The following is a 22167-nucleotide window of genomic DNA, read 5'->3' on the forward strand; positions in this document are numbered from 1 at the left end:
AAACTAAAATGTATAACCACTGCACATGCAAACACAAAACTCTAGAAGATCAAAATGACCCATAATGAACACAGTCTTTGGAAGTGGTGAGGAGCAATAGAAAGGTCAAGAGTCTCATGTGATTCTAAATGCTCAGATTAACAGTAGGCCTTAATACAAGTAAGCCAGATTCCTGGCTGCAGCTCAACAGAAGTTAATCAATCTGTCATCCTCTATAATAGGGATTCCGTGGTTAAATTGAGCATTTGGTGAAGAGCATACTGCCGTAGAGCCCAAAGATTAAGTGCATCTTTATAGCCCATTAACTGATCTAAAGTATTGCAGGTAGTTACTCAGATGCATCTGGGGATTTTGCAGGGTATAAAATGCATCCAAGGCAGTTTGGAAACTTCCACAAAGTAGAGGATCCATCAGAAAAGTGTGCTGATGTGAGTCCAGACGACCGCACTGGAAGACATCCTAGAAGAGAAGGCGATAGATGCAGTAAATATGTAAGTACGTGTGGTTGTCCTGGTTTTGCTAGGATTGAATTGTAGAATTCCCTTTTAGCATTTCAGCAGTGTTCTCTTTAAATGAACACAAGTTAATATTGGCCAGGATGGAGTTATTTTCCTTATGAATCTGTTAAGTTTGGCTTTTTTTTGTTTTCATCTTCACTGGCAGATATTTACATTTTTCAAGATTTTACCTGCACCTGTGGTTACAGTCTCTTTTAGGTGGTTTTTTTCTCCTCTCTGCACAAGAGAAAGTGGGGGAAAGTAAAAGCCTGGGACTCTCTGGGATAGGTGACCCAGGACAGATGATCTGGGTATGATCCAAGCTGTCCAATAAAGTTGTATTCTCTCCCACAAATGTAACGCTCACTATAAATTGGAGAGCTTGCAGAAGACAACCCCTTCAACCCTTCAGCCCTTCCTCCTTCTTCTTTGATCCCTTCTCCTTCATGATGGCAGCCTGTCTTACCTCCCTTGTCGCATCGTCGTTGGTGTACAGCCAGTGGCTGCTGTTTGTAAACGGAGTACAACTTTGTTTGCTATAGTATCGTTGTTCCTATTCTTGTTACAGTCAATTGACATTAATATTATTTAAGTTTGGGTTGTTTTAGTTATTAAATAATCTTTCTCTCAACTGACAAGTTCTTTTACTTTTACTCTCCTGATTCTTTCCCCATCCCACCAGGGAGTAGGGGGAAGTTGCACGAGTTACCTCTGTGGTGCCATGTTAAACCACAACAGTGGCCAAGAAATGGCATGCACTGAACTGAATTTTTCAGGAGTCTACCCGTGAATACGAGCAAATTGTTGATCTTATAGCTGAAACAACATCCTATTATAGTGTTAAAGAAATAGATAGTAAGAAAATGCACAACTGAATGACTTCCAGTCCAAGGAAAAGGACTTTATAACAGAAAATTAGACTGGATAATCTCCTGAGGTCCATTCCAACCTGAATTATCCTCTGACCCTGGTGCTGTGTCATCAGAAATGGGATAAACATTTGCAAACCTGAAAGTTGGTAAAATGTCAAGTATTACTTTTCTTTTTCATATTTTTCAATTTTACAGAAAAAAATATGCAAGAAACTTATGTCCCGTTTTGGAAACTGCCCCAAAGTGGTTGCGTTTGATGACTATGTAGAGACCTGCACTGAAGATATGTGCCACTGTGCAGTTAATTCTTCTCACTCTGATTTGGTTTCCAGCTGCATATGCAGCACTTTAAACCAATACTCTCGAGACTGTGTCCTCAGGAAGGGAGACCCTGGGGAATGGAGAACCAAAGAACTTTGCTGTAAGTAACTACTGCTCTAGAGATTTGCTTCAGGTCAGACATGTACGCATGCATTCTGATCCCAGTAGAACAAATCTAGGCACTCTGTTACCTATTATGAATAAATCTGTAGAAGTACTTTGACAGACAGTCAAAATTCTTAATGGGAAATGTTCTACAGATTTAACTTGATTTTGCTTTTTAAATTAGAACTAGATCTTAATATTATCTCCCTCCTCATTATGGCTAAGTTTTCATCTGTTCTTTTTTTATTTTTACCATGCAGTTAACTCATAAACAGATTTGTTTTAAATGTTGACGTCTAGTCAGAAGGAGTCACCGGGAAGCTTAATGTGTTTGTCCTTAGCTTATCCTGTGCTTTCGTACTTCGTAGAATCATAAAATCATAGAATGGTTTTGGTTGGAAAAGGCCTTTAATATCATCACGTGCAACCATCAATCCGGCCCTAAGTCCTCCACTAGACCATGTTCCTAAGCACGACATCTGCTCGTCTTTTGAACACTTGCAGAGATGGTGTCTCAACCACCTCCCTGGGCAGCCTGTTGCAGTGCTTGACAACCCTTTCAGTGAAGAAATTCCTCCTAATATCCAACCTAAACCTCTCTTGACACAACTTGAGGCCATTTCCGCTTGCCATATCACTAGCTACCAAGGAGAAGAGATCGACCCCACCTTGCTGCAACCTCCTTTCAGGTAGTTGTGGAGGGCGATAAGGTCTCCCCTCAGCCTCCTTTTCTACAGGCTAAACAACCCCGGCTCCTTCAGCCACTCCTCATAAGACTTGTGCTCTAAACCCTTCATCACCTTTGTTGCCCTTCTCTGGACACATTTCAGCATCTCAGTATTCTTTTTGTCTTGAGGGGCCCAAAACTGAACACAGTAGTTCAGGTGTGGCCTCACCAGTGCCAAGTACAGGGGCACCATCACTTCACTGCTCCTGCTGGCCACACTATTTCTGATACAGGCCAGGATGCTGTTGGCCGCCTTGGCCACCTGGGTACTCTTCTGGCTCTTGCTCAGCCGGCTGTCAGCCAACACCGGCAGATCTTTTTCTGCCTGGCAGCTTTCCATCCACTCATCCTCAAGCCTGTAGCATGGGGTTGTTGTGACTGCAGTGCTTGACACTTGGCCTTGTTAAGCCTCATACAATTGACCTCAGTCCATTGATCCAGCCTATCCAGGTCCCTCTGCAGAGCCTTCCTACCCTCAGTCAGATCAACACTCCCACCCAGTCTGGTGTCATCTGCAAACTTGCTGAGGGAGCATGCGATCCCCTCATCCAGATCATTGATAAAGATATTAAACAGAACTGGACCCAGTACTGAGCCCTAGGGAACACCACTTGTGACCGCCTGCCCTCAGGAAATCACTGTAAACCCAGGGAGAAGGCTACAGATAGTTCTCCCAAACTGCTTGTGTGGATTGGGTTAGAAAAATAATGCCAGAGTATCTAGTGCTTCAGGCAAAAATAAACTATGATGACTCCATAAATGAGTGTGTCTCCAGTGTCCTTTGCTTGTATCATGATTTCAGCCAACCCTGAGCTAGTAAAATAATGTGAAATAACTCATATTTCCCGGCAGTACTGTTTTCTCCAAAGATGAAGCAAAACTTACCATTAAAAATTACTTTAGAGGTTAAACAAACATTACACATCTGGATAGAATATCTTGCAAACAAGATACCATGGAAAGGAGGAAGGAGTTGGGTAGTGATACAATTATTTGAGAACTCTTGTAAGTACATCATTAAAATACCTCATTTGGTCTTGCAGATCAGGAATGTCCAAACAACATGGAGTACATGGAATGTGGAAACTCCTGTGCTGACACATGTGCTGACCCAGAAAGGAGCAAGATTTGTAAAGCCCCATGCACGGATGGCTGTTTCTGTCCTCCTGGTAAGGCAGTTCACTACTTCCAATGGTTCACACATATCAGGGGACAAAGAGGGAGGTTGTTCCCTTTCAGTTACTGGCATTTTTTTTTCTTTAACATTTTATACTGAAACCAATGAATAAACTGTTTCTTCTAGCATATTTAACAGTCTTCTTCTTAGAAGAACCAGATGTCCAAAGATCCAAGATCCTGACACTGGAAGAGGGAAGGGAAAGATTTCTAAGGATTAGACAGAAAAAAACGGTACAGATGTGGAAAGAGGAGAGGTGTTCTTTAGACAGTAAGAATGCAGGTGAAGATGTCCGGTGATATGCTTCCCTGTTATGAGGCTAGATCTTGCTGTAGCATAAGTCCCATGTAATATAAATGCAGTGCCGGGTTTGTGCATGTATAACTTTGCTCATAAAGTAGAGGCTAAGATAAAAATCTACTTTCTGTTAGATTCACGATTAGAAAAAGGTGGAAACTGACTCACATCCTTGCCATCTGGCACTTGATAATCCTGCTCACAGTGACATATGTGACATGCAGAGATATTCTTTGGGTTTTGCATTGCTTTCATTTGAGGTCTAGTAAGAAATGTTTCCTACCCATTAACACCTGATAAGGCCTGGTATGATGTTTTCTATAAAACATATCCCACTTATTTACAGAAATGCTGAATACTCCAGAGTTTTTACCTTACTCTTATCTTCCTTTACGGTGTTTCCCAGAGTCACCAAAGGAATATTAACTAGCCAATGTGTCTGAACAGGAACTATCCTCGATGACCTCGGTGGCAAAAAATGCATCCCCAGAGACAGCTGCCCCTGTATGTTTCAAGGCAAAATCTACTCATCTGGAGGGACTTACTCCACTCCCTGCCAAAGCTGGTACTGTTGTGAACTTGATTGCACTAACAATTCAGAGGCATTAACTTCAGAGCACTGATGAGTTGCATTCTCTTCTTTTCTCCTTTTTTTTTCCTTATTCCTAACATTTGTCTTAAATAAAAATGCAAAAGCTGGGTCAGAATTTCAACAGTGGAGGCAAACTTAAACATAGTCCTCAACCTTACATAGTTACCACCCTCACTTGGACCTGCCAGCAAAAACTGAGCTCAAGACTTCACGATACGGAAAAATGAGACTCTTCGGTGGTTAGTTTAGAGACACTGGCCACTAAAATGAGGCAAGGAGTCATACCATGTTAATAAATTATGTTTCCAACCACCTCTAGATCTACAAAAGGCTGTTTCAAGGCCTGGATCTCAAAAGTCCTGATCATGGAATCATAGAATGGTTTGGGTTGGAAGGGACCTTAAAGATCATCCAGTCCAACCCTGCTGTCATGGACAGGGACATCTTCCACTAGACCAGGTTGCTCAAAGCCCCTTTGAGAATTAATTCATTGAGAAAAAAAGTGTAGTTTGAATCCATCTCCACAATGAACTAGTGAAAGGTGATAAAACCTCAGGTATATTATTCTCAAAATAGTTTTATTTCTTACTCTGATATCCGTCTAGTGAATAGATAGTCATATGTGTTATTTGGTCTCCTATGACGTATCATAGGCCTAACCTTTACCATAGGGAGGAATGAAATATGATGTGGTGCATAGTGGGGTAGGCCAGATGTTCTGCAAACCTCTTCCAAAAAAAGAATATTTCCTGCATTTTGAGGAGATACTCCTCAAAACTTGCAATTTTGAGTAACTGAACTTGAAGGGTTCTAGATGGTTCTCATCTAACTATGTCCTCACTTGCTCCTCACAAAGACTGAGCTAATGTGGCTGGGCTGTTCTCTTGTGTGCACAGCTCTAAGAACTGTAACTGCTCATTATCTCAGGTCCTCCACAATTAGTTGCTAAAACTTTGCATCAGCAGCTCGCTGAACAGTTACATCAGTAGCATAAAATGTGGGAAAATCCTTCTTGGAGAGGTTGTTTTTTTCTTTCTTTAAAAAGTCAAGTAAACAGTTTAAGCCCTGAAAAACATTTCTTCCTTGACCAACTCAGTGTCCCTCTGAAGGAACTAGTCTGAAGACCAATGCTGTTAAATCTCTCATTGAGAGGCATTCAACCTTCACATTTCAAAGGCCTAATATAGGCCAGGGGGCCTAATATACCTAATTAGGCCTAATATACCCAGGGGGATGTAATAAGCAATGGAATAACAAGCTAAAAAGACAAAGAGGATGTCATCTATGCAGATTCAAATACAGATATTAGCTCACCTTTGCTTCTTTAAAGCTATGTTTATTTTAAGTGCTCATTTTCGGGTTTTGTACAGTACTTGCAAAGGAGGCCACTGGAGCTGTATCTCTCTGCCCTGTTCCGGAAGTTGCAACATAGATGGAGGATTCCATATAACAACATTTGATAATAAGAGATTCAATTTTCATGGCAACTGCCATTATGTCCTAGCTAAGGTATGAACAATCTTCTGTTTCACTCCTAAATCTCTTGAGTAGCATGAGGCATTAAGTTGTGCTGGAGCATTATATGACTTAATTAAATGGCACCAATCCATTTACGTACTTCAACACATGCTCAGTCTTAAACCCTAGAAATTTTCCCATTTGCAATGAGTTGCAAGTCAACTGCTTGATGCTTAACATCAAAGTTTTGCAGCTTCAACATAGTTTAAAATATCTTTTTTTTTTAAATGAATTCATTTTCTCATTTGATGTATAAGTGTAGATTTAAGCAATTCTCATGAAGCTCTCTTCAAGCATGGCAGTCAAAAGGAAGTGGATGAGCAAAAATTCCTGCAATAAGATTGAATTCCTCTTGACTGTCTGCAAATACGCAGCATACACAGTTTGACAGCAAGGAAACGGTGCAGAGGAAACGCCATGAACATTTGGCAATGAAATAAAGGAGTTTGCAGTTAGAGATTAAATGCCGCAGTTCTTTCATTATTCCATTTTAGCCTTTCAGAGACACCTTTTTTCTCTTCTAGTTCCCTTCCTGTAACATGCCAACAATGTCTGCATATCCCTTTTCTCACATCTTTTCAGAATATCGATGATACAGTTGTGGTGATTGGAGAGATCATCCAGTGTGGGACATCAAAGACAATGACTTGCTTAAAGAATGTATTAGTCACACTAGGAAGAACTGTAAGTAACTTGCTTTAATTAGTGACACACTGCATGTCACTTTTATTTAGGTTCAAAGACAGGATTTCTCTATCACTGTGGATGTGTTTTGATAAGTCATGAGACTGCAAGATTAATACCAGCAGATGATGCTGTACATGTGTTTATTTCTATAAGAGTTATATCCTTTCCAGTTCTTTTGGGCTCTGGCTTTTCTATTTTCTTTAGAGGTAGATGGATAAAAATTATCTTTGTCAGTTTTCTCTCTCTTTTTCATGACTTCAGACTTTTTCATTTGTTCCTTTTTTGAATGAACGAGATTTCTACAAGACAATTCCCTTCTTTTTGCAACAGTTCTGAGTCCTGAGGTTTTTCCTAATGCAGTAAAGTAGCAGAATTTTCTAAATGAAGACCAGAGGCTCTTTCTACTGAAGATTATGCCATGATTCAGATGGAATTCAGCGGATGCTGAGTTAGGGCTGGTATTTATGCACTCCTAAAGTTATACAGATTCATCCTGTCTGCCTGGTATTTAACTGATGCAGTCCTAACTTTGTTGGGAGATCCAACATCCTAGCCTCCTTCTATAGTCAATAAAGGAAGATGGGGATCTCCAAAGGACAAGTCAGCCTATCTAAAGTATGAGGTGTTTTTTGAAGGGGCCTGTCTCCCTCTGTTGACTACTGAGGGAGTTTGAGTCAGGTAGCTCTCATTTTAGGTACGTTACATTTCTAATGACATGGATCCAAACCTACACGTAACATCTCACATACAATGCCCAAAAAGGTAACTAACCTCTTAGGTATGTGAGAGCAAAGTTGTTCCTTATGGAAAGGGTTTTTCATTTTTAGTTGTGGCCTGGAGAATTGCTCTGTGTTACTGTATGGCATCCAGACACTCAGTTACACTGACCCCAGAGGTGATCATGTTTTGATGACACTACTTCTTAATGCTTAATGAAACTTGTCAGGCTGCTGTTGTCTGCCTCATGTCATATGCATTCACTACTGTGGGATTTTTCTATTTTCCTTTTCCCTGCAGACTATAAAAATATGTTCCTGTGGAAACATCTACATGAACAATTTCATTGTGAAGCTGCCAGTTAGCAAAGGTAAATGTCCTTCACATCTTCCCCAGACTAGCCTACATCAATTTACAGAGGGATTCCTTATCCTTTCTCTGAAAAGAACATGATCCTGCTTATTGTTTGGTCATTTGATTTATGTAGATACTAGGTCTGGGACTCCCTGGGAATTCCTGTGTTACACTGGATGCACTGGTAAATGGAAGTTCATGTTTACTTAGCTTCATAAAGATTTGCAGGTGCATACATCTTTTTTTTTTCCTTCTTTTTTTCCTCTTTAGATGGCATCACCATCTTCAGACCCTCTACATTTTTCATCAAAATCTTGAGCTCAACTGGAGTACAGATTCAAGTGCAAATGAAACCTCTAATGCAGCTCTCCATAACAGTTGATCATTCTTATCAGAATCACACATCTGGTAGAACATATGCTCTCTCAATTTGCTCTTAAACTGAATTATAGCTGCTTTTCTATCACTTCAGTGTTAACAAGTTATTTGATTCCCCTGGTAAAATCTATAGCCTTCCTGAAACAAAGCGTTGGCCAAATCCTTCAATTTGCTGAAGATATTTAGATAATCTCTGTGATGTGTATGCAGATTTAGATTCTGTCTGTAAAAGTAAGCCTTCATGAGGGACTTGTGAAATGCAGACTGTTCTTGGTTTTGCCATGAATCTCCTGTTTATACCATTTAAGTTTTTCGTGCTTCTTTTTCCTATCTGTGTAATGGGATTATATCCTGTCTGTCCTGTTTTGTATTGCTTTTGCAATTTCCTTTGCTTGTAAGCCTTTGGGGAAGGCACTTCTCTGTCTGCCAGTGTTTACTGAAGCACATTTAAGCAGCTTCCAATCTCTATGCTATCACTAAGTGCTACTGTAATTCAGAAAAATATTAATCGTACTCTCAAGACAGGGTCCTGTCTGATTTGTGGGAACATCAGGAAGTCTCTGTAGGAAAATGGGCTTCTATCAGGCAAGGTCCATTGTAGAGCTAAGAGTGTTAATCTAGAAGCCATTATGTTTTCCACTCATGTAGCAATTTATTGATTTCTTGTTTTCTTTTGCCTTTTTTTTCCCTCCCACCCACACAAGGTCTTTGTGGCAATTTCAATAACATCCAGACTGATGACTTCAGAACAGTCACTGGAGCTGTGGAGGATTCAGCTTCTGCTTTTGGTAACTCATGGAAAACTAGAGCCAGCTGTTTTGATGTTGAGGACAGCTTTGAAGATCCTTGTTCAAACAGTGTGGATAAAGGTAGCAGGCTTTTAATCCCTGGATTAGAAATACTAAATAATATTCACACGACAGATAACCAAGGAAACTTTAAAAATCCCATGAACTTCAAAAACCACTGCCTTTGAGGCTATTGCTAGAGAGAACACATTGAGTTTTGCAGGTCTTTAAAGTGACAACTTTGCTTTTAAAACAAAAAGACTGCACTGCTGAAGAAAGAGCCAGCACCTTCTTCTCTGATGACTTGAAAAGCACACACAGCATCAGTGAGAACAATTTAAGGCAGAGCATATGTCATTGTCAATATTTGGGAAAGATCTTCATCCCATCTAAATCTGTTAAAGCTGTGCTGAAGTCAAAAGGAGTAAGTTAACAACAGTTCTGACTTCAGCAAGCATTGTACTGTACCAGGTGCCCTCTCTGGTTTCTCACCTTGACTGGGCTTGGATATACATAAGATTCGGGCTGTACTCTCATAGGTATTGCCACCTGTAATTAAGGCTGCAGCTCACAGCCACACAGCTCACTGATGATTATGACTGATGTTGATATGCTTGACTATTAAATATTGCCTGACTGTAAAGAATTAGGAAAGTTTGATGGAAAACCATGAAAACGGGGAGGTTTTGCAGATGTTCTGGAAATCCAGCCACAGTAATAATGTTAGTAGTTGGGAGGTGAAACCTTTCTTTTATGGAGATGGCTGGTCACTCATCTAACTATGCTTATCACCATGATATTTTAATGCCCCATATTTCCTTCTGGCATTACCTGAACACTTCAGGACATTCTAGTTCTGTGCGATATCTGAGAAGAATATTGATTTAGATAGTAGTGTGGTTTAAGTGACTATGCACAATGATATTTTTTCCCACTTCAGAAAAATTTGCCCAGTACTGGTGTGCTCTTCTGTCCAATACAAGCAGTGTGTTTGCTGCCTGCCATTCTGTTGTAGACCCTTCTGTGTACATCAAGGTAAGACACTGGTCTAAATGGGAGGTTTAACCACAGTCCAGAGGCTGATTTGCCATGAAGATAGTCCTGCCTAGAGGAGTGAAACAATATTGCCTGTTTGCAAAGAAGTTCACTGAAGCTGATAAGAAAAAATAACAAAAATACAGTTTATGCAAGATATGATGGACCTTTCTGGCTGCAGCCCTGAAAATATTAAGTAACTGCCAGCACTGACAGTTCTGTTGCATAATCCAGAAGCAAAGTAGGAAAAAAATAGATTTACTGTTCTTGAAACCTGTTCACTCTTTGAAAAGCCAAATCAGTGTTTCTGTGTGAAATTAAACCGAGAGGTTTTTTTCAGTCCCGTGGATTCCCTCTGACTTGGTATAAAATTCACGTCTGCAAGGACAATGTATACTATATTTACACTGTTTTTATCCCATTTATTGCTGTGGAATCATGTTAGTCTTCTCCTATTTAAAATGCAAGAAGCTGGCTCTAAGTACTCTTTGCGTATGGTTCTATAATGCAGTTGAGGAAGTTGGCTGAGCTGGACAGTTGCCACATTTACAGGAACAGTAAAGAAGTTTCTGCAAAAATGCAGAAAAATCATATAAGAGATGTGTGTGATACAACTTACCAAGAAAATGCCTGAGTCTGAAATTTTGCTTTTTCTTCAGGTACCTTTAAAAATACGACTTACGCTTTACTTCTCCCAAGTTTACAGCAGAAAAAATCCTCTCTGCTTGAGAATTCATGTTAACTGTAACAGGAATTTGCAGTTTTTAATTAGGGAAAAGTAACAACCAGTTCCTTATGGATATGACTGTTACTCCTGCTGATCTCATCAGATTTTATGCCATGACTCATGGAAGCATTTTCCATTACATTAGTAATGGCAGGATAAGTCACCGTGTATGCAGTATGACTCTACTGTTCTTGAGTGACTGGCTGTATCTGGGTTCTTCTGTCCAGTCACCTAAATCCCCTTTAAATTAAGAGCTTTAAATTCCCTTTACACATGCCTAATTAGTTCTTTAGGTGTCGTTATGTATGATTCCCTATTAAATCATCTTCTGTTATGCACCTGGCACTTTTTTCAAAAATACATTGGTTGAGTACTTTTTGAATTGTTATGTATTTCCCTCTTTCTTCTGTGAGCTGGACATAATAATACCCATGTTCTTTTTTGTCCCCTAGAAATGTATGTATGACACCTGTAACGCTGAGAAGAGTGAAGTTGCACTGTGTAGTGTGCTCTCTACTTACTCCAGAGACTGTGCTGCAGCAGGCGTGTCCCTGAAGGGCTGGAGGCAGGGCGTCTGTGGTATGCATTGGGTAGGAATGTGGGGAAACAGCTTCAGGAGAAGCCACTCTGTGGCAGTCAGTATCTTTCGTGTTTAGGAATCAAGTTAGTGCGTCTTTGAAGAATAGAATAAGCATATGCTATAAACTTCTGCCTGCCAAAATCAGTTCATGGCCACTTCACGCTCTTACAATGCAAGCTCCTTCTGTAAAGTATTAGATGAATTCAGTTCTCAGAGAAGCGAAAGAGTATAAGATGTACAAGAGTATAAGATAAATCAAATCACAACAAGGAGTTGCAATTAGCTTAGTTTTGAACACATGGGTCTCTCCATGTATTTTAATTCTGTTACATTTTTTGCAGTTCATCTCATCCCTCTTGTCACAGACATTCCCCATACAGATGGTACCACACTCATTAACTGCATTTTCCATGTTACATTAAAATAGTAACGGTTTTAATAAATATATATTGGTGATATCTGAGAATGTGAAAGTGTTTAAAAGCATTTTCAGCTCAGGACTATCTAGCACATGAATAAAAGTTTCTTGGACATACACATTGTCACTAAATCATGGGTTTCTATATATGCATATATTTTTCTTTGGCATTGCCAGAATTTATTATGAGATGGTGTCAGAGCTGAGAATAAGACTCGAGTCCCAGCTTCTGAATTTTACTATATAAACATGAAAATAGGTGTATGGGTTTCTTGACTAATAACTCATCTGAATAGGAAACATAACAACAATTGCTTTTATGCAGCCTTGATGCAGTTATGATCTATTAAATTACCTGACTTAGAGCCTAGCTGGGATATTTGACAGAGACAATGTAACCAGTATGGTGCTTTGTCAAAGGCATTTAAGATTGCAGTAAGAACAATTTAACAAACCTGTGCTGAAATAATTCAAGGGAACACAGTGTAGTTCACAGCAAATTATCCTGAATCATGCAGATTTATGTACTAGGCACAGTCTCTGTTTATTGAAAGCTTTGTTATCGACAGAGAATTGCTGGCATTTTTTATGCCAAAGCAGGACTCGTTTGCAGCATGGATTAGACTGAAATCTGTGTACTCATGGAACAGTAATAGTGACTCAAACAGTGCAGTAGCCTTGGGAAAAAAAAGTGCAAATAGCCTAATTAGCACAATCATTTTAGGCCTTATTTAAGAAGAAATAATCTTTTGGGATCATGCCTGTGATAAGATTGAAGGTTGCACTATTCAGGAGTGAAAGAATAAATGGGCCAGAACAGTCACTCTCAGTGGTCTGTCCCATTGTGGGAGCTGGAAAGGCTCTTCCAGCTCCTGCAGCTCTGTCCAGCTATGCCAGGCTGCAGGCAACATCCAAGGCAGGTTGTATCCTAAGGGGATGCCTACATTGCAGTCAATAAATGGTATGAAATAAGTAAACCCTGTTAACTAACTGTTGGCAGGGTGTGTATGTGACACAATCTTTAGTGAAAGTACGAACTGTTACTTGAGTTACTGGTGTCCCAGAAGAGCACTGGGGTTAGTAGCCTCTGCTAAGTCATGGCACTGTTTTTCTAGTGCTCTCTGTGCAAGCTGTCTTGAAGCTATCTTTGGTATGCTCATGTTCTCTGCACACATGCCTCCAGTTGTGATGTGTGTAATCTAAGACTGCAAATCTGTGATCATGAGTACTATAACGAAATAACGTTTATCTTACCGGATCTCACTTTACCAAAATTGATATTTTTCTTCTATGAAAAATTAAAGAGAGAAAGTAAACACATTATTTTGTTGCATTACTAGCTAACAACTGAGATACCCATTCGGGTATATCTGATGTAAACTCATGTTCAACATCTTTATTAATGTCTTTATTATTTGGCTTATTTTGATTTACAAATATCAGTTGCTGCATCTTCATAGTATGCCTATAGAATAGGAGAATATGTCCCACCCAATTTATACATTGGATATCATGTCTGCTCCAGCTAAGGCCAGGAAACCAACTGTTTTATGTTGGTGGATGTGGTGAGTTTGAATGTGTACACAAACCTAGCATGCTTCCTAATCTAAGAAGGTGCACTATAGTCATGGACTGGAAAACCACACAAAACTTTGTTGAAGCATGGAACCTATTGCCGACATGGTGATAGGATTGCTGCAAGGTTCGTTAGCACAATTGCCCATAGACAACTCCCCTGTACTTTCTAGTACATCTGTGTGTATCTGAAAAACTGCTGTAGGATTAAATCTGCAGATGTTCATTAGAAAGAGGTCCAAGATGACTAGATCCTCAGTTGTCATTGGAGGAATGTGGATGCCAGACTTTCCTGAAAACCACAGCCTTAATATGGGTGGTATTTCCTGGCAAAATTTGATGTCACCCCTATGGACCACTACAGCAGATTTTATGGCAGAGGTTTGAAGGTGTTGTTTCTTGGTAGCCTGTGAAAATTAACCAGCTTTTCACTGTCTTACAGGGTCAGCTGAGCTTTTTAGGTTTGGGTATTTAACTGTTTGTCCACCCAACACTCTTAAAAACTTTTGTTTCTCATTTCCCCAGAGGATGACAACAAAAGTTTTACTCAAGACTTCTATGAGAATCCAAATACACTTTCTTTGATAGCATCAGATGATTAGCAGAGTCCCTTAGAACTGTCCATTTAATGTCAAAAATTACTCCCTACAAAATATCTGCATTTCTTAAATTATTCCCAGCCAAACAGATCGTTAGTAAAGGGCAGAAAATTAATTTTTATCTACAAAGACATGTCCAAAATTATTAGTTTCAGTTCTTGGCAAAAGATAGAAATGTAAATTGTACAAATTACGAAACTATACTGATTCCTTTATTCAGTCAAGATATACTCTGCTGAGTATTTCAGTATTCAGTGTCACGTAGTTTAGGCTACGTGAGCAGACTTCCCCCAGACCACTGTGATACAAGGTGCTCTAGTTTGAAAAAAGTGTATTTATGGCTACCAAAGTGCAGAAAGCTGCATTAAGAGCATGAGTGATGACTGCATAGAGAAGGCCATACATCTCTTTTATTTCTCTTGCAAAGATCCCTCGGAGGAGTGTCCTGAGACTATGGTTTACAACTATAGCGTGAAGTACTGTAACCAGTCTTGCCGCTCACTGGATGAACCTGATCTGCTGTGTAAAGTTCAGATCACTCCAATGGAGGGCTGTGGTTGCCCTGAAGGGACCTACCTCAATGACGAGGAGAAATGTGTAACTCCAGATGACTGTCCCTGCTACTACAAAGGCAAGGTTGTTCAGCCTGGCAACTCCTTCCAAGAGGACAAACTGATGTGGTAAGCTGCTCTGATGATGTAAATGCTGCATACTTGGGGAACGGGAGACGTCAGGGCTCAGTGGGGAAGTCCGTGCTCTAATCCCTGAATGGTGTCATTTTATCGTAAGAAATGATGACAAATTTCTCCTAGATTGTATCAAAGCAAATATTCCCCTGCCAGGAAGTGCAGCCACAGCAAAGGTTAAGATCCTATATACCGGCTAGCAAACAGGAACCTGAAGACATGTTGAGTAATATTTGCAATCTATCTCTATGCAAAGTTCATTCTGTAAAAAATACCCATATAGAGTGGGAGGAAGTTTTCTAGAAGATAGGAGGCCTGGGGAGGTTTCTGGTTTTGAAATGTAAAAGCTAAGTAGAAAAACACCCTCCAGCACACAATTCTGCAGATTATTTAAAAAATAAAAATGATCCTGGAAAAACCCCCAAAATCTCAGCTTTTAAACTCAGGGTTTTTTAAAAAGAGAGAGAATCTTTTGGGAAAATACTAAAAATAACATAATTAATTTGCATCTGCCGTGAAAAACAATTGTCATTGTCTCATTTTTAATCAGTTTGGGCAGCAATGCAAGCAAATACCAGAGAAAGGCTGCTTTATTCAACAAGTTATTTGTATCTTTAGATGTCCACGTATTCTCTCTCTCTTCCAACTCACGTGTTTTTTTCTGAGAATTCTAGACTATTTTGTAAACACAGATTCACTTGGTAATTTAAGAGGTCTATTAATTAAGAAAGTGAGTGGAAAATAGAAGCTTAGGAAAAGCTTGTTTTAGGGAAAGTACACAGTAAAGCAGTGACAGATGAAGGAAGAGTATTTGAAAGCTGGGTATCTTAATCTTCGCTCTGGGGATGATAATTCACATCTGTGAACCTGATAGCTGTACTAAATATTAATTCTGATAGGAATTTGTTATCTGTGTGACTAGTGAAGCTTTGCAGTGCCTTTCTCTCTAGTGAGAATGAAATGTGCAAAGAGCTGATGTGTTTCATTTTATGGAATCTCTTTAGCAAATGCATTCAAGGAAGATTAGACTGCATTGGAGAAACTGTCCTGGTAAAAGGTGAGATTTTGTTAAATAATAACATTATGGGGCCAGCTAGTTTTATAATGTTTTTCTGTGTTATCTTTCACTTCCTGTAACATTTTACTATTCTATGCATTTTTGCCTTCTCCCTGAAATGTGCTGGTTATTGATAATAGTTGTCTTTGTAAAAATGTCCCCAGACTTGCTGAATTCTTTAAAAGATGAGCATATTTCCCAAAGTTTAGAAGTTATCTGCCTCCTTCTCCCCACTGTTGGTGGGCAGAAGCAAAAGCTAATAGAAACTGTAAATGAGAGACACTTGCTGCCCTCTGAAATGCTCCATTCTGTTCTGCAATTGCTGATAGCATCCTTATTGCTTTCACTAAATTACCTTCCTAAAATGTTTAATTCCTTCTCTAGATTGCCCAGCTCCCATGTATTACTTCAACTGCAGCGCTGCGGGTCCTGGTGCGATTGGATCAGAGTGTCAGAAAAGTTGTAAGACGCAGGACATGCACTGTGTAAGGACTTCACCTTCTAGCAGGAGCATGAGATGACATAATTGTGCATGTATGATTGTCCTTAAAAAATGCTGACGGTAACGTGTTACTTTTTAACAGTCCAACTACTTTATGGTAACACAACAGCTGTAGCTACCCACGTACCTGTGATACTTGTAGTTTGATTGTCACTAACAATCTGACCAGCAGTTACAGGATTAAAAAAACCTCCAAAAGCTAGCACTTCTGTTGATTCCCTGTACTTTCTGCGCATTAACAAATCACCTTGTGTTGTATCCTTATATACACAGTATGTCACAGAATGTGTTTCTGGCTGCATGTGTCCTGATGGGCTGGTATTGGATGGCAGTGGAGGATGTATTCCCAAAGATCAGTGCCCATGTGTCCATGGAGGACACTTTTATAAACCGGGGGAAACCATCAAAGTGGACTGCAACACCTGGTATGTTATCCCAGGGAGCCTTGTTTTATAACAAAGGCTGTTAATATTGTCATAGTGCATAGTGTGCCCATGGGGCAGGATGTATTTTGAAGCCTTTCTCGTCATCATTATAGCTATAAGGCTTCTATTAAAAATAAAAGAAGAAACATTTCCTCTCTGCAACATGCCACATGAGCCTGCACTTGGGGACAAGAACCAAGATCTTCTGTCAAACAATTTTGTCTAAAAATAGACAAATTTCAAACGTGTCTTGGTCATAAACATGAACTTTCTGATTAGTAAGCCATCTCATGGCATGGTCTCAGAACAGTTGAGAAGGTTAGCCTGGAAGAGGGAGAGCTGATTGCTTTCTTTGAAGTACTGCAAAAGACGAACTTTTTAATTACTCTGTCTGGGGTTAAGGTAAAAACAAGCTTCTTACAAAGATTGTGATTTTTTTTGCATTTCACCTCCTAGCACCTGTAACAAAAGGCAGTGGAACTGCACAGACAATCCCTGCAAGGGAACCTGCACTGTGTATGGAAATGGGCATTACATGAGCTTTGATGGGGAGAAGTTTGATTTCCTGGGAGACTGTGACTATATCCTAGCTCAGGTACCAATTTTTTTCACTTTCCTACCATGTGCTTTTCACAGCTTACACTGCAGGATTCAGTCTGAGTAATTAATAGACTTTCCCGTGCAAAATAGTCAACACTGATGAGCAGAGCCTACTACTCTCCTCTTGTACCTAGAGCAGATACAGTGAGGTTTTTCCATGTAAAAGCAATGCAGTTAACCCTCAGAAGTGACACAAGAGGGCGCTGTATGATCCTAAAGGATTAACTCCTGGGCTAGACAGCCCCTTCCTGGTGTAATTTCAGCACCTGCAAGGAAGAGGAACTGGTGTGGTGTAGAAAAGTTTCTCTTAGCCGTCCAAGAATGACAGTATTTTTGTTGTGACAGAAGCACATAGAGGTTAACGTGTGAACCTCATGTACAACAGTTGCATGTAATGAAACAGTACATGGCGAGATATTTTGTCAGCCCCAAATAACAGTTGGTTTTACTAATTTTAAGAAAAAATATTGTTACCTTTTTGACTGTGCAGGACTTGTGCTATTACAAGCTCATTTTTTCCTTAGCTTTTCTTTTTGAAATCCCTGATCAAATATGAACCTGCCACCAGGTCAGCTGCCAACAGAAAGCAGAAGTCAGAGTGGAGTGTTATTCATTTAGAGCTCCTCAAAATGTTTAAGACTGATCTGATTTCCTGAAGAGATCTAATAAAATGTTATCTTCTTTTCCAAGGATTTTTGCCCCAATAACATGGATGCTGGCACGTTTCGCATTGTTATTCAGAACAACGCCTGTGGGAAGTCACTCTCCATCTGCTCCCTAAAGATCACACTGATTTTTGAGGTTTGTTTAGAACTGATTATAACTGAGGACCTGCAGTCTTGATTTTGTAGCAGTTAGTGGAGTATTGCCTTATATTCCAACTCAGCTGCTGCTAGAAAGTGCCTATGGAAGTCAGACAGAAAGCAGAGGCAGGCAAGCTGGGAAAGACATTTGGTGTTAACAGGACTGGACACTTCTGCAATTGAGGTCACAAAAGCAGGGAGTCAATAGCACTGCATGTATGTGCATGTCCACGTGTGTATTTGCATCTGTGGCATTAGTGGTATAGGAGCATTGGTAATGATTTCAGAGGAGCATGTTTTTTTACCATGGTTTGAACACAAGGCAGATGCGGCTACAGAGGGACGAGTCCCTTCCCTCCAACTCAGGCTTAGCATTTCTCCAAAGTGTACACAAAAGAGATTTCTTCCATAGTGGGGGGCGAGGAGCTGGTGAAACAAAGCAGCATGACAAGGGATGTTCTAGCATGCTCAACTGCCTGTGCACTCAGGAGCTGCTGTGCCAGCAGAACAGATTTCATCAAGAACAAGGACAATTTCTGTGGCCGTGAGTAAGGCTTGTCATGCAAGAACAGATATTTCCCACTGAACTCAGTGGATCTTGTCTGTGGCTCACGCATCTGGTGATAGACCAAGATGTAGTGTAAAGACTATAGAAAAATAATGTGAAGGACAAGAGGCACGATACCAGTGCTGTTACACTAACTTATCTATTTGATTTCCTTCCATGAAATACATCTGTGCCTTGTAGAGCAGTGAAATCAGGCTCTTGGAAGGAAGAATTCAGGAGATAGCCACTGATCCAGGAGCTGCAAAGAATTACAAAGTAGATCTCAGAGGAGGTTATATTGTGATTGAAACAAATCAAGGGATGAACTTCATGTGGGACCAGAAGACTACTGTTATTGTTCATGTGGCACCATCTTTCCAGGTACGTATGGGATAGGCTGAGAGTTATGATTTCTAACTCGAAGTTATTTACCCAGAACTGAAGTCCCAGTTTGAAAAGCAGGGCTTGGAAAAGTGTTTGGTCCAGTGGACAAGAAGCAAACAGGCCATGTCTTGTGTTTTATTTCATTGTTCAGTCAGTATGAAACACTCCAGAATATTTAGAGCTAGAAGTAAATCCAGATACTTTGCAGTATTGGAGGGCTAACAGAGTGATCTTGTCAATTGAAATCCAGCTTTTTGTGAACCATATTTTGATGGCTGTTTAGAAATTTGCAGCTGTTTTGCCTTGGCCTGTTCTATAGTTTATTTCTTTTAAACAGTGAGTTGGACTCAAAATAACCAAACTATTTACTGTGCCTATGCAAATTACCCAGGGAAAAGTCTGTGGCCTTTGTGGGGACTTTGATGGCCGCTCAAGGAATGATTTCACAACCAGAGGGCAGTCTGTGGAGATGAGCATTCAGGAGTTTGGAAATAGCTGGAAAATAACAAGCACCTGCTCAAATATAAACATGACCGACCTGTGTGCTGATCAGCCTTTCAAGTCTGTCCTGGGACAGAAACACTGCAGCATCATTAAGAGTAATATCTTTGAAGCCTGCCATAGTAAGGTAATCCTGTTCTCTCACACTAGGTGTTTGTTGCTATTATGCAGCACATTTGCACACAATTTTTTTACTGTTAAATGCTATTAGACACCATCCACAAGTAGAAGGGCTACCTCTCTCAGAACCTCACTTTACATCTAGGCCAGTTGAATCCTATTACACAGTACTGAGGAAAGAGCAGTGCCTGTTTTGTTTTGAGCAACTGAAGACAAAGAGGATAATAGTTGGCCATCGGAAGTAAGAAGTTAGGTATCAGTTTATAAAATCTAGAGATAAGTTAGCACAGAACCATTTGTATGGGGATCCATGGGAAAGTTTATTCAAATTACCTAAAGAGATTTATTATTTGGTTTATTTTAGACACAATTTGTATTAATCTAGACTGAAACAAGGCTACTAATTCTTAATGAGAATGTCTATACAAAGCTTCTGTGCAGTTTAATAAGCCATTTTAAAATCAAATTTGGCTTATTTTCCTTGGTTAGTTCATCTTGGCACAGGTTAAAACACAAGAGACGTGAAGTTCTGTGGAAATGAGATTTTCTTTTATGCTCACTGAATCGCTATCTCTCAGAGAGCGCACACACTCTATAGTCGTGCTAACACAGAGCAAAATAGTTCAGTCCTGCAGAAATTACACTGGAAAGGTATTTTAGACATAAATACCAGTGTTACACACATGAGAATGAAAAGATTTAGAGTTCAATTCTACCAGACAGGTGAAAATAGAAAACTATCTATTGTGAAACATCTTAGCTCGCTCATGACAACCCGTCTGTCACAGTCTGGTTCTGCCAGAGGAACTGCCAGTAGATGGCAGAAATTCAGACCCCTTTCTCCCATTAAAACACAGTGCAGCAGCTACATCTGTGGTAACATGTGTTGGTATTTTTCTAGGTGAATCCAATACCATATTATGAATCTTGTATTTCTGACTTCTGTGGCTGCGACAGTGTGGGAGACTGTGAGTGCTTTTGTACCTCAGTTGCTGCTTACTCAAGAAGCTGCAGCAATGCTGGTGTCTGTATTGATTGGAGAACGCCTGCCATTTGCCGTAAGTATTGCACTGAAAATTCACACAGAAAAGCAGTGTTCCATGCGCTCAGGCACACGGGGGATAAAGAAGAGCAGAATTCTGACATTGTCCTCCATGCGTGATTTGACAAGCTCTTGTTTACAAGATTTAGAAAATAACCACTGCCTGGCATCTGAGACTTGGAGATTTTTATTCTTCTGTTCCAGCTGTGTTCTGTGATTATTACAATCCACCTGGCAAACATGAGTGGTTCTATAAACCCTGCGGAACCCCCTGTCTAAAGACCTGCAGGAACCCACAGGGGAAATGTGGGAACTTGCTGTACAGTTTAGAAGGTAATTCTTGCTTGACTTTAATGTAGTTTATGGGAGTTAAAGCTATTAGTCTGGTTTTAAACATCTTAAGCATCAAGGTTGCCGAAAGACTATCCTATTTGACCCAGAAACCCACTGACCATGCCTCACCTGGGCCAATTCCCTGTGATGGTGCCATTCATAGCATAATTTGCTCCTTACCATTAAATCTAGTGAGAGATTAAAGGTCATTCAGTCTAATTTTGCAAGGAATAATCTGTTGACAAGCAGAGTTAAATAAAACTTTTGAGAGAGAGGGAAAAAGAGGATGTAGTAAAATAATCAGTAGTATTAAGAACATTCATACTGAGATCACATTCATTTTGGGATCAAATGTGCATCCGATAAAAAATACGTATGTGTTTTCCCTGGATCTATGTAAAGCAGGATAAGAATGCATTGTCTACTTTAACTTTCCAGGCTGTTACCCGGAGTGTAGTCCTGACAAGCCATATTTTGATGAGGAGAGAAGGGAATGTGTCTCCCTCCTCAACTGCACTTCATGGTAGGTCAGTTGATGGTGAAAAAGGTAGAATAGGACTGGAAAGGACAAGCTAGGCAATGTTTGGTTTATGTTTGTAGGGAGTGGCAATTATCATTAGATCCTCCAGGAGTAGGCTTTTATGTAAAAGTAGATTCTATTGCAGATGATTCAAGTCAATAAAACAAGTCTTCTCCTTTTCTCTTTATCTTCAGTGATCTTGAAGAGAAACTGTGTACTGAAGATTCCAAAGGTAACTTCTCACCACTCTCACCATTCATTGAGTTATGATAGGACTGAAACAACCCAACATCACAGGTTACTGCAGGCATATTTGTAACAGGACTCCAGCTAGCTAGTTTGATAGGTAGATGCACAGCAGTACAGATGTACTTTGATAAGCAAAACACAGCCTTTGACCTAAGAACTGTCTAAAGGATAATCATAGGTAGGAAGAAGAGAGGTGTGAAATGTGAGATTCATCTCACTCAGGTAAATATCACTTCTCCATGTTTACACTTCCTTCCTAGTCAGTCAAGACAGACAGAGAGTAGTCTGAAGCAGGCCATTCATGGTACCTGTTTCAATGAGCACTTTCAGAACAGGACAAATCTTGTAGAGGTGCTATTTCCTCTCTACTAATTTCATGATAAGCCTAGACAGCTATCTTATGAGAGACACGTCTGTGTGTCTAAATGACACTC

At 40.0% G+C, this 22167-nt stretch overlaps 1 protein-coding gene across 1 annotated transcript in view; it reads left to right on the forward strand.

Moving 5' to 3' along the window:
• The window catches only part of LOC104536771 (mucin-5B), a 44347-nt gene that overhangs the window by 6491 nt on the left and 15689 nt on the right, over positions 1–22167 (forward strand). Inside the window, exons 5-27 of the mRNA XM_010179488.1 lie at positions 358–491; positions 1565–1790; positions 3566–3691; positions 4444–4561; positions 5959–6097; positions 6689–6790; positions 7811–7880; positions 8135–8272; positions 8947–9111; positions 9971–10065; positions 11245–11371; positions 14392–14644; positions 15655–15707; positions 16092–16192; positions 16483–16634; positions 17091–17229; positions 17925–18035; positions 18786–18965; positions 19360–19596; positions 20491–20647; positions 20836–20964; positions 21403–21487; positions 21679–21716. Of these exons, the coding sequence (XP_010177790.1) occupies positions 358–491; positions 1565–1790; positions 3566–3691; positions 4444–4561; positions 5959–6097; positions 6689–6790; positions 7811–7880; positions 8135–8272; positions 8947–9111; positions 9971–10065; positions 11245–11371; positions 14392–14644; positions 15655–15707; positions 16092–16192; positions 16483–16634; positions 17091–17229; positions 17925–18035; positions 18786–18965; positions 19360–19596; positions 20491–20647; positions 20836–20964; positions 21403–21487; positions 21679–21716 (3075 nt within the window). The remainder of the gene's footprint in view (positions 1–357; positions 492–1564; positions 1791–3565; positions 3692–4443; positions 4562–5958; positions 6098–6688; positions 6791–7810; positions 7881–8134; positions 8273–8946; positions 9112–9970; positions 10066–11244; positions 11372–14391; positions 14645–15654; positions 15708–16091; positions 16193–16482; positions 16635–17090; positions 17230–17924; positions 18036–18785; positions 18966–19359; positions 19597–20490; positions 20648–20835; positions 20965–21402; positions 21488–21678; positions 21717–22167) is intronic.

The sequence above is a fragment of the Mesitornis unicolor genome, unplaced genomic scaffold, assembly GCF_000695765.1.
Source record: "Mesitornis unicolor isolate BGI_N332 unplaced genomic scaffold, ASM69576v1 scaffold9072, whole genome shotgun sequence".
Taxonomy (NCBI): Eukaryota; Metazoa; Chordata; class Aves; order Mesitornithiformes; family Mesitornithidae; genus Mesitornis; species Mesitornis unicolor.